The following is a 12,203-nucleotide window of genomic DNA, read 5'->3' on the forward strand; positions in this document are numbered from 1 at the left end:
AAATTTTGGCTTGCATGTGCTCAGGAAACAGTTACTTGAGTTTGGCAGCTGCATTGTAGAGATTCTGTCTGCACAGAGAAGTATGTAGCATAACCAGAGGACCAGCCCTGGGCACCCACTTAGAAGGGAGTGCAAGAATAGTAGCTGCCACCTTTGCCAACCCAGCCACTACTGCTGCCACCCAGAGTGCAGACTCTGATAGTTATGGCTCTGGCACTAAGCATACTCTGGCACCAGGCTGCAAGGGCTGAGCTCTCAATGCAGATGGCCAGGTAGCAAGCAGAGGGCAGTTGTGCGAATCCAGCTCAGAGGGACAATAGCTAGATGTGGGAGAGATGCGGTACAGAGGAAAAAGGTTCTGAAAAGACCTTGGTGCAAAGGAGGGACTGGTGGGGGAAATTAAGGCTGGGTGAGTGGGAGATGGGGATTGGGATTAGGACTGCACAAAAACTGATGAGATGAGGAGCCTAGAGTGCATCTGGGACTGATGGGACAAGGATACAGGGACAAGGAGCTTGTTGGGGGCAACCAGAAGAAAGGTTGTCAGTGGAAATTGAGAGACTTGGATAGGGAACTTGAAGGGTGAGACTAGGGCTGAATGAGTTGCTTGGGAGGGAGACGAGAGACAGATTCAACCAGGACAGGCTACAGGGACCAATGAAAGGAGGGACTGTGAATCCCACAGTAAAGTTCCCTATACAAGCTTGCAGGGAACACAAGTTCCCTGAATCCCAACATTTTCCTGCTCTCAGAAGGTATCTGTGAAGCACCCCAGCAGAGTTCCCCATCTCCCTCTAATGCAGGGGCAGGTACCCTGCCCACAGGGAAGATCCAGTCTGCTAGGCCATTCTATCCGGCTCACAGGGCCCCTAAAAATTTGGAAAATTAATATTTATCTGCTCCTGGCTGCCTGTCAAAGATGACAGGAGCCAGGGGCAGTAGGACCCAGGGGGAGCTGGTGGCAGGACCCAGCAGCCCAGCAGCAAGGGCCACCGGGCCTCACCCTACCCCCAGACACCCCTCACAACTGCCGCCCCCCCAGCTAGAAACCTCTGCCTACCAGAAGCTTCTGGACTGGGGCTGTGAAGCTGTTCCTGCCTCCCTCTGCCAGAGAGGGAAATTCAGATAAGAGATTGGGGGCCGGGGGGAGGACCGTGGGAGATTGCCCCAGTGCTCGGGGCTGGGCCAGCTCCTGCTGAGTCCTGCGGTTGTGGCCATGCAGCTGGGAACCATGTGGTGCTGGAATGCAGCAGCAGCAGGCAGTAAAGTGGGGAAAGAGGTGGCAGGCAGAGGGAAGTCGCAGCGAGCGGGCATGCGGGAGCACAGCTACAGCTGGGCAGGAGTGCAGGGCCCATGCCGGTGTCCCAGGGCCAGCATCAGCAGGGCCCAGAGCAGGGCAGCAGGAACGCATGGCCCAGGCCAGCAGGGGTCTGTGGAGCTGGGCTGGGCTGCGCCAGCAGGGAGAGGGGGGAGCCGACTCAGCTCCATAGAGCACCTGCTGGCCTAGCCCTGTGCTCCTGCTGCCCCGCTCTGGGCCCCGCCGGCTCTGGCCCCTGGGCACCGATATAGGCCCTGTGCTCCCACATGTCTGCTCACTGCCAACTCCCCACCACCTGTAGCTGCCATTTCCCCACTTTCCTGCCCACTGGCCTCTCCAGCATCGCATGGCTCCCAGCTACATTGCTGGACTGTGGGAGCATGAGGCCCATCCCGGTCCCCCAAGGCCAGGAGCGGGAGGGGGGGTGTGCGCCCATTCGTGCAATGAGGGAGGGGGAGAGATGCAGAGAAAGCAATGTGGGAGGAAGGGACAGAGTGTGTCTGAAATGGTTGAGAACCACTGATCTAAGTTATCCTACTTTACTGATGGCATCAGTGTGGTTCCTTATAGTGACATTTCTGCTTTTACAGTTGGCTTTAAAACAAGCAAACAAACTAGGAAACAGCAAACAAAACACTCTGACAAAGACCAGTGTCTGCAAAATCAACACTCAAAAGTTAGGAAATGCCAGGATGAATTCAGTCTTATGTATATGTTACGATGCAGCAGTCCTCTTGTGTATACAATATGATACAGGGTATAATTAAGGTTCACCTGCTGCTATTTCCATGGGTGTCATCTCCTCAAAGCATGCATGCATGACTTGCACTGTTTGTGGGTCAAGCTGTAGCTGAGGCTCTGGTCCATCGACTTCATCTGTAAATGATGTGGTTAGTTGTGGTAGCACCTTAAAGAAAATTAATCAATATAACCACCACTACAGGGACTGCAGTATAGATGTACCAGAGACAGAGAAACTACTCAGACAAGTGACTGTATCTCAGGCTTTGAAATATAGTGACTGTACCATGAATACACTTCCAGTTCTGCTGTGGATGTAGTACACAATACCACACACTGATGGTGGCTTTTTTTCTGTTGTGCTTCCTAATTAGGTATATGCTGAACAACTCACTGACGAAACTGCCTAATGCTTCTATTTGTGCAGAAACACCCAAGCTCAGCTGGCTGTGAGTACCCTGCTGGGACAAAAGTCTGTTAGCAGATATAGTAAAAGCTGCCTTTGGGGTAGTTTAGGCATCTTGCCCCAGTCCTTTCACTCTGCCTGCTGGCTGAACTCTCATAAGCAAGGGCAAAAGAGTAGGACTGAAAGTCCATGTGGATGCTATGGGAGAGGGTTCCTAGCAGTGTGCAGGGAAGGTGATGAGCACAGTTGGAGCAGTCAGAAAAGAGGGTGATCTTAGCTTGAAGTGATATAGATGAACTAGAGGGGAAGGATGAGGAGCCCAAAGAAGAGGATGCTGGAGCAGATGATGGACAAATAAGGGTTTGAGCAACAGGATGGGAGAGGGAATGGGTTCAGTTCTCACCCATGCTGCCATATGGATGGCATCTCATTGGTGGTCTCATGGCCCTCTGTCCAGGCAGAACACCATATTTTAATTGTTCAGAAGGGGCTGAATAGTGTGAACAAGTGACACCCAAGGAGAGCCCATGAATTCTCTCTCCTAGGGAGCTGGAAGGGAACAAGATCCGTGCATTGAGGAGCTCGGTGTTCCAGGAGTGTGGCACCTTCACTGTGCTGTGAGTACAACTTGTCTCCTTGCCTCACACTAGGCCAGGGTGGGGGCTTGGAACTAGCTGAGCTCTAGGGACAACCACTTCCTGCACACAGGTAAGATTCAGAAGTGTAAGTTGAATCACACATGCCCACTCAATACAGGGGATGCTGCAACCTGTAGAAACTGGTTGAAGCACAACACCAAAGACCTAGGGCTGGACCTTCAGCGGGTAGAAATCAATGCAGACCCGGTGGCCTCAGGAGAGCTATACCCCTCTGTCCCCCACATCTCAAGTGCGTTTCAAGGAACACCATCTATATGTATAAATGGCACTAATGGAAGAGACAGTTTAGTAGTAATTTAAACACCTATTGTGGAAGTGCATCTTGGACTTCCTGATGGGCTCCCAGAGCCTTTCACTGCTGGTTCACTGGTTTGATATCAGCTTGGGTCAGTCATGAGTAGGAGTTATTGCCACTTGACAGCTATCTATTGACAGCTATAAGGCAGGCTGGTTTCATTTCAGGGTCTGACTACTGTACCCATCCACCACACGCTTACTACCACCGAGTGGCTCTTGTCAGCAGACAAGATACCTCCTGAAAGGATAATGCACTACCTGTAGCTCCAAGTACAGCTACTCAAAAAGCCTGAGGCTGAATTGCTTCAGACTCTGCAGGGTAGTCCAAACTGCAGAGATTGAACCAATAAGCAAATGAACAGGTACCCACTTTTGATTCAGGAAATGTAGCTACATACCTATAGTGGCTCAAGAAAGGAGCCAGGGAGCATGCCTGCCAGACACTGCCAAAGGGGAGAGAAGACAGAAACCCTCCAAGACTTTTCCCCACTCCCTGCTGGAGTGGAGGGGGTGTGGCCAGGCCCTAGCCCACGCTCTGCCTGAGCCAGGGGAGAGGGCGGGAGGAGGAAGGTAGTGGCACTGAATTCAGAAAAGCTTGAACAAGAATAGTTCTTTCTCTGAAAAACTATAAACTGAAGAACTATAAACACAGCCTGAGCTGTGTGTTCACTTAACTCTTCCTGCTGCCCCCAAGGCCTCTGGGATTTCCAGTCCAAAATCAGAGCAGCAGGACTGTCCAGGGTTGCTCGTCACTTTCTCTTCCTGCTTCCAGGTGCCTCTGGGATTTGTGGTCCACAGTCACACTAAGTAAGCCAGCCAGCAGGGCAGGGCAGCACTGTACTCAGGGGAAGGTGAGTTTAATCCCCACTCACTGGCCCCAGACCCCAGCTGAGATTTGCCTGTGGGGGCCAGTGAGCCAGCCAGTGAAGCCAGTGAGCCTGCCCACACTGCTCCAGCTAGGGAGTAGAGGGGCAGGGCCAACCCTGCTCTCTGGAACAGATAGCACAGCCCAACCCAGCCCAGGGATGCAAAGCATGCTGGGATGCTGGGGGACTCTGATTTAATTTGAACCAGGAAGGGGTCTGGGACAGAAGTTTCATAAACTGTTGTGACCTAAATCAGTTAAGTCTGATACTACATTCAACCAGGTCTATCTTAAACCAGTTTCAGCTATTTTGAAACTGGTTTATGTGCACTGAACTTATGTTCTGTTACAGGTTTAAACCAGTTTCTGATCACTTAAACCGGTTGATGTGTAACTTCTGTCCTTAGCCCCTGGGTGCAAGGCTGAGGCAGGACAGCAGGGGAAAGTATGTGGAGAAAGCTTTTCTTATTGTTACCCATGCCATAGGATCACATGAATGAGCAGACTCACTGCCACTCCAGACCCCCTGAAATCTCCTCTATATATTTAAATAAGAATGTTATAAAGCTTGTCTCGCCAGCTCTCAGCCTGTTAAACGCCAGCCAGCTCTGTTTATTCAGCTCATCCTTAAAGCCTATTTTTGCTCCACTTCACATCTGGCCCACAGGGCTCATGTTCAGCTTCCAGCCATAGCATGGGTGCGTTCCAGGAGCTGACAAAGCCAAGAAATTCCCCTGGAAAATGTGCAGTTGTGTTCTCCAGTCTAGTTTTCCTGAATGTGATGGTTGTATACTTCCCACATAGCTGAGCTGCTGCAGCCCTGTGAGATATGGATAATAAACTTGTCATGTGTATGCTGCTCAGATACACAAGCTACAAATCATCCATGGGACAGCAGCATGAGAGGAAGAACGGAATGTGTGTTCAAGTCTGTCCCAAAGTGCAAGGGGTGACTATTACCCAATGCACTGGGAATGTGTTGCTGGATTCTTTCCCAAAGCTGTCAGGGCAGCAACAGCAAGCAAATCCAGGGCTTCTCTAAACAGTAGCCACTTCTTAGCTGTGGCCAGATCCTCTCTGGTCTCCATAGGAAGTGCTCCCCCTGCACAGTCATAGTGATTCCATGTTAATAATGAGCTAATCCCCACAAATTAGGAAGGCATTACTTTCACCTTGACCAGCCAGAGACTCACTTCAAAAGGAATTAAGATGCTTAAATAATGAATCCACAGAACAGTGGGCATTAGCAATGGTGAAGGCCCATTAGGTAAACATATCTGGTAAGCACAGGAAAGTTCATGAAACTCATCAGCAGGGATCCTGGTTTTCCCTGATAAAAAATACCAAATTCTCTGCTAAAACCCCCCAAATCCATTATTAAAATTAAATTAAAGCCCCCTCCTCCCCCAGTGCCCCTCACTCCCCACCCACAGCCCCCAGAGCCTTGCTGGTACCCCTCACCCTCTGCTCCCCCAGCCCTGCCAGAGGGGGCCCCCAGCTGCCAAGGCTATGGACCTGGGTCCACAGCACCCTGCCACTGCTCCCCCCTGCTGCGGGCTTGTGTGGGCGGGCTCCCCAACACCACGCACACTCCCAGGGGGAGAGGGGGTATCCACGCCCCCCAGATCTGTACACAGGGCTGGCACAGGCTGCGGGCTCGAGCTCCCACCCTGCTTCTGCCCCCACGGCCTCCAGAGCCTGGCGAGCATGACCTGGTGCGGCTGGGGACAGTGGGGCCATGCAGGGATCTCCTTGCTGCTGCTTGACCCCCCACCCCAGCGACACACCTCCTGCACGTGGGGCTGCAGTGAGGGCAGCGGTGCAGGGCTGCACCCCTTCAAGCAGCGGCAGGCACAGTAGGCATGTCGCCAGGGTGGGGGGGGCAGTGAGCAGCAGCAAGGAGATCCTTGTGCGACGTCGCTGTCCCCAGCCACGCCAGGTCATGCCCACTGAACTCCAGAGGCCCCAGGGGAGGGAAGCAGGGCAGGATCCCAAGCCCGTAGCCTGAGCCTGCCCAGGGTACAGATCTGGGGGGTGCAGGTCCTCCTTGCCCTGCAGAAGTGTGTGCGGCAGCAGGAAGCTGGCCCTCCTCCTCCCCAGCTGAGCCACCCGCGGCCCCATCCTGATCCCCGCTGGGGCCCTGCAGCCACACGTTGCAGCTCTGGAACTCGGCCAGCCTGCAGGGAGGTCATTGAAAAATGGCAAAATCCATGGGTTTCTCTTGTAAAACAAGAAATCCGCATTTGCCTCTGTTAAAAGGTAAAATCTGTAGTTTACTCCATTTTTCTGTGGGAAACAAAAACCCCAGATCCCTGCTCATCAAACTGGGCCTGTGTTGCCTTTCAGAAGGGTGCATGGCTTTCAAATACTACCACAGTCCCTGGGAGCTGCAAAAGCAAGTCTGAAGATCTTTTTACCTCAGTGCCTAATATTAATCTTGGAATATACTGGTCCTGGGTTTAGAAATGTCTGAGCCTATGCACAGATGGTCATCTAAGCCGCTCAGCCAAGTAACTGCACACCCAAGTGCAGCATGCTGGTGGAGTGACCAAGCACCACGGTGGGGAGAGTGGAGTTGTAAATACCATTATTATTCTATTTTTCACTGCAGTAACTAATGTTTTCCAGAGTGACCTCAGCATATGCAAATGTGGGTGTGGCCACTTGGTCTTGGATAATACAGTAATGGTGCTGTGAAGGGAGTGGAGCTGCATAGGTTTGGACTCTGTGGCTAGGGGCAGACATTACACATAAACCAGTTTAAGTGATCAAGAACTGGTTTAAACCTGCAACAGAACAGATGTTCAGTGCACATAAACCAGTTTGAAAAAAATGGCTGAAATCAGTTTGAGATGAACCTGGTTGAATGTAGTATCATACTTAACTGATTTGGGTCAAACCGGTTTATGCAACCAGTTAAGTTAAACCAGACTCTCCCAGCATCCGGGCATGCTCTTAAGGTGGGTGGGGCTCTCTTCTCCACAGCAGGGCTGGCCCCTCCCCTCTACTCCCTAGCTGGAGCTCTGGCAGAGACTTGCAAGCTGTTCCCACCCACCACCACCACTCCCTGCTAAGCAGGAATTTTCCCCTCCCCTCTGCCTTGCTGGGAGCTAGCTCTCTATTAGCTAGCAGACCACATGCTGGCTACCATCCGTGCCGTGACAAAGGCAGAATCAATAGGTAGCTGATAATGTCCCTCTGTTGTTTTGTTAATGGGGTGATAAACACTGAGTTAAGGATGATAAACACTGTTATCAATTCCCTACTGGGCTAATCAGCGCATCCTGCCCAGGTCTGGCCACAACCCCCTCAGCTCAGTCCTATGGAAGGGCAGGGAAGGCTGCTCTAGCGCCACCTGGCTTCTAGAATGAAAAAGAAATGTCTATCCACCTCCAAATCAGTTCAAGATTTGCAGGTTAGACTAACCTGCAAAGATTGAATCAATTCAGGTTCAGGCTTTTTGAATGTCTGTTCCTAGCCTGTGTGGATTACTTGCCTTCTGCTCTGAGCTTTGTGCTAGGACCAGTTCCAGGAATTCCTGTTCCTTCTGAGATCCATGCCTGGATTTGGATCCTGAGAGCTCCTGCTGCTTCCAGTATTGTGCAGGGCTTCAGCTCCACAGCGTCAGTGGACCTGAGTCAGCTTTGTAGTGAATGCACAGGGTGAGGCCCCAAAGCAGGCAGTCATATGGTCTCCCCAGCGGCCTTCCAGAACTTCCTTCAATTTGTGAGGCCTATCTCTGGCATGCAGCTTCATCTTTCCTTGGATTCTGCCCCCTCTCTAGTCCTTCTGTGGGGATTGCCAACATTTGCTGCTCCCTGGGTGCCTGTGAGAGAGGAACCAGTTAGGAGTCATTGCTAGGGATGTGTGGAGCCTCCTGTTCACCTGCAGGCAGCTGGCAGAATGAAAATCCTATTGGGATTCTGCAATGTTTTCTGGGGAAGCATCTCAAACCCCACTGTAACCTTCTCAAGAGTGCAAGTGCTTTGAAAGGACCGACTGTGTATTTTTGGCCAAGGAAGGCTTGGTGCAGGCCCCTAGCACAACCTGTACTGCTCACAAGGGGAGGCCACCAGGCAGCATATCTCAAGATGCCTGAGCCTCACTTTTTCCCCTAGCAAGAGTTTTCCCTGCCCTGTCCGCCACCGAAGGGAGGAGAGGGAATGGCTGCCTCCCCACAGCACATTGCTTCAAGCCAGGCAGCTGAGTGCTCCTGTCTTTGATCAGGAATGTGTTTCCAAGGACTGTTATAGCAGCATCATGGAAACATAAGTAGGGGTGAGAGGGGAGATGTAAACATGCCCTGCCAGTGGCATCAGCACCAATGACAGGTTTATGAGGAGATGAAGCAGACAAGATGAGGCTTGTAAGCAGGATGGTGTGGGAACAGCCCTCGACCTCTCCCATTCAGATGCACTTTCCCCTCACCCCTGTCTCACCTCTCTGAGTCTCGCTCAGCTTGACTGAGGTCTGGAGATGCACAGGGTTGGATAACTAGAGGTCAGAATGGACCATCCAGTCCTAGATCAAACATTTGGCCATTCTTGACATCCTTCCCACGGAGGCATCCCTATCCCTTCCCTGTGAGACAGGAGGACAAATGAGGGCAGTCAGAGCCTGGGATGAAGGATATCTGCCCTAGACAATAAGTGTACAGATGCAACAGCCATGAGTAAACCTCATGCAGTGTGGAGCCTCAAGCACTACTCAGTGTCCCAAAGTACTCAGCGCCCCACCGCCTGGGGGAGATGAGCTTTGTTTTAGGTGATTGCTTGGAATCAGGGCTCCTGACAACAGTTTGCTTCATTCAGCCTCTGTGTCCTAGCACACCAGGACTGCATATGAGCCTCAGAAGGGGCTAACAGTCAGCTACACTGATTGATGCCAGGGTCTCTTAAATGTACATTTCCCACATCGTTTGTTCCTTGCCAAAAAGCAATAAACAAATAACATTAGCCTAGCAAACAATTCAGAACTCCGTATAACCAATTTATTAACTAAACTAATTTGCAGTTTAAATTAGTCTCTGAGGGGCGCTGTGCTGTCACATGGCTCTGGAGTGTGGGGAGGGTCCCTGAGACATCAGCACCACTGTTGTCAGGTACAGTAAGTTTTGGTAACAGCACATCTTAGAGCTCAGCTATCTTTGCCTGCTGTGCTGTGCTGTGCTGTGCTGTGTTGCCTGTCTTGGGTGACATGGCTAACTGTGCCTTTTATCTCCTTCCTCTCTGGGATTTGCAGAACGTCTTTACAGCCTTAGTCTCTCCCTCACACTATGGCCAGTTCTGAGGTCAACAAGTCACCTAAAAGCCTGGTTTTCACCATTGATTTTCTCACCTCCTCCAGAATACTGCGCAGGAACAAGATCAGATGGATCCAGGAAGGGACCTTTTCCAAGCTGAATGGACTCGTGGAGCTGTAAGTCTCCATGGTTTCATCCCTAAGGTAGCCTCTTCTGCCTGGCACTGGTACAGTGAGCGCTGGGAGTTTGTCATAGTGCAGGTTGGAGGAGAGCTCATAGCCTTGACTGTATTAATTTGCCTTCTTGTTCCTGTTTGCATAGTGACCTATCTTCCAACAGACTAGAGGAGCTCCTGCCATCTTTATTCACTGGCCTCCATGACCTCCAGCAGCTGTGAGTGGCGTATTCAAACTCCACAGGCCTTAACTGGCGTTGTGGTGGTGTTTTAAAGGGTTTTTAGGGAGAAGGGACCTAGGAAATCATCCTAGGCAGCCAACTATTCATGAAGAAGTTGTGGCTCTTGAGAACAGTGGCCTCCCAGTCACCAGTTCATATCCATCAGATAATCAGCACCTGCAAGTCAATGCAGTTGGCCAACTGTTGGTTAATGGAAAGGAAATAGTGGCCTAGGTCCATGACACTGCTTGGCCCCATTCTAGTATAACTTCAGTAAAGGAGCAGTGGAAGTGTGATTCTCTCAGCTTCTATCTGGTCCCGCTAAGTAGCACCGAGGCATATTGATGGGCTGTTCTTTAAGATTCATGAGAAAACATAAGCCATTAAAAGGTTTCATTTCTTGGTTTCTTTCTCATTAGCGGTCATGGAGAACTATCACAAAATGGCATCTTCTGCTTTTCCTGTTCCCCAAGGTTCCTCTCCCAGTTCCAGCACTATCCATTATACAGGACAAATTCTAATCTTTCACTTCCATACCACTACAGGGTGATCATCTTGTCTCCAGAGCAGTCAGTACATATCTTATTAAGTAGTGTAGTATCCAGCTCCCAAGGAACAGCAAGAATTTGAGAGTCCAGGGAAGGACTGGAGTAGTTTTACCTATGGGGATGTCTCTGCTTTCCAGTGTTGTGAAGGTGTCTGGAAAGAAAAAGACTCTATGAACTCTGTTTTTTGCAGGAATATTTCCTACAACCCGCTGAAGCAGATCTTTGCTGACCAGTTTGACAGCCTGCCCCATCTGCGTTCTCTGTAAGTGTGTATGGCAGCCAGGGCACTGAGCATCTCTGCCTGCTCTAAAGCTCTCTGCCCTCTGCAGCCCCATGCCTTTTGACTGGGCAAGGGGAGGTCATCTATTCTGTTGCATTTATTTTACAGGAGCATTGAAGGTTTGGAGATCCCCAACATCCAGAATCGCATGTTCCAGAAACTCACCAATCTGTCTCACATGTGAGTGCTGGTGGGGAGGGTGTTGTGAGATGCTACTGCTGAGCTGGAAGGTGGGACAAGGAGAAATGAGATAAACCAGGCTCAATCCCCAGCCCTGCTCTGGACAGGTTGCTCAGCTCCCATGCACAAGGGTCCAGAAAGCAGATGGAATTGCATTCAGTGCACTAACAGCTGCACCAGGCAAAAGGCACTGTGCTTCTGGAGTCTTTCATGGGCAGAAAGGCCTCTGGAGGGCTGTACCCCAGCAAGCTGAGTTCAGACCCACGCCACAGTCAGAGCCATGCACAAAATAGACATTCGGGCTGGAAGGGACCTCAGAAGATCTTTGAGTCCAGCCCCCTGCCCAAGGGGCAGGAAGTCAGCAGGGGTTATAGGATCCCAGCAAGATAAACATCCAAATGTCTCTTGAAGGCGTTCAAAGTAGGTGCTTGAACCACCTCTGGCAGCAATCTATTCCAAACCTTGGGGGCTCAGACAGTAAAGAAGTTCTTCCTTATGTCCAGCCTGAAATGGTCATGGAAGAGTTTGTGACCATTTGACCTTGTCATCCCTTGGAGCACTCTGGTGAACAGACAATCCCCCAGATCCTGGTGAGCACCTGTGATAAACTTATAGGCGGCCACCAGATCACCCCTAAGCCTGCGCTTTTCCAGGCTGAAGTCCCATAGCTCTCAGCCTGTCATCATAAGGTCTGTTTTCCTGACCTCTGATCATGTGTGTGGCTCTCCTCTGGACTCTCTCAAGCTTCTCCACATCCTTTTTGAATTGTGGAGCCCAAAACTGGATGCAGTACCCCAGCTGCGGCCTCACCAAGGTCAGTACAACGGGAGAATGACGTCCTGGGATTTGCTTGAGAAGCATCTATGGATGCAAGCCAGCATTTCGCTCACTTTACTAGCTGCAGCATCACATTGAAGGCTCATGTTCATCTTGTGGTCAATCATGACCCCCAAGTCCCTTTCATCTGTAGTGCTAACCAGCATAGCACTGCTGAGCCTATAAGCATGATGTGGGTGTTTCTTCCCAAGGTGGAGAACCTTGTATTTTTCGGTGTTAAACACCATCAGGTTCTCATCCACCCATTTCCTGAGCCTGTCAAGGTCAGCCTGGATCGCCCTCCTGTCCTCAGGTGTGGATGTTTTACCCCAAAGTTTGGTGTTGTCAGCAAACTTGGCCAGTCCACTTCTGACACCAATGTCCACATCATTAATGAAGATGTTGAATAATATAGGCCCAAGGACAGAGCCTTGAGGGACCCCACTGGTCACAGC

General features: G+C 50.9%; 1 protein-coding gene across 4 annotated transcripts in view; it reads left to right on the forward strand.

Moving 5' to 3' along the window:
- The window catches only part of LOC102377168 (relaxin receptor 1-like), a 47,910-nt gene that overhangs the window by 26,299 nt on the left and 9,408 nt on the right, over window positions 1–12,203 (forward strand). For all 4 annotated transcript variants that reach the window (XM_014518450.2, XM_025200114.1, XM_025200112.1 and 1 more), the window contains 6 exons: window positions 2,434–2,508; window positions 3,011–3,082; window positions 9,633–9,704; window positions 9,850–9,921; window positions 10,663–10,734; window positions 10,861–10,932. In XM_014518450.2, the coding sequence (XP_014373936.2) occupies window positions 2,434–2,508; window positions 3,011–3,082; window positions 9,633–9,704; window positions 9,850–9,921; window positions 10,663–10,734; window positions 10,861–10,932 (435 nt within the window). The remainder of the gene's footprint in view (window positions 1–2,433; window positions 2,509–3,010; window positions 3,083–9,632; window positions 9,705–9,849; window positions 9,922–10,662; window positions 10,735–10,860; window positions 10,933–12,203) is intronic.

Source organism: Alligator sinensis, unplaced genomic scaffold (assembly GCF_000455745.1).
Source record: "Alligator sinensis unplaced genomic scaffold, ASM45574v1 scaffold809_1, whole genome shotgun sequence".
NCBI lineage: Eukaryota > Metazoa > Chordata > Crocodylia > Alligatoridae > Alligator > Alligator sinensis.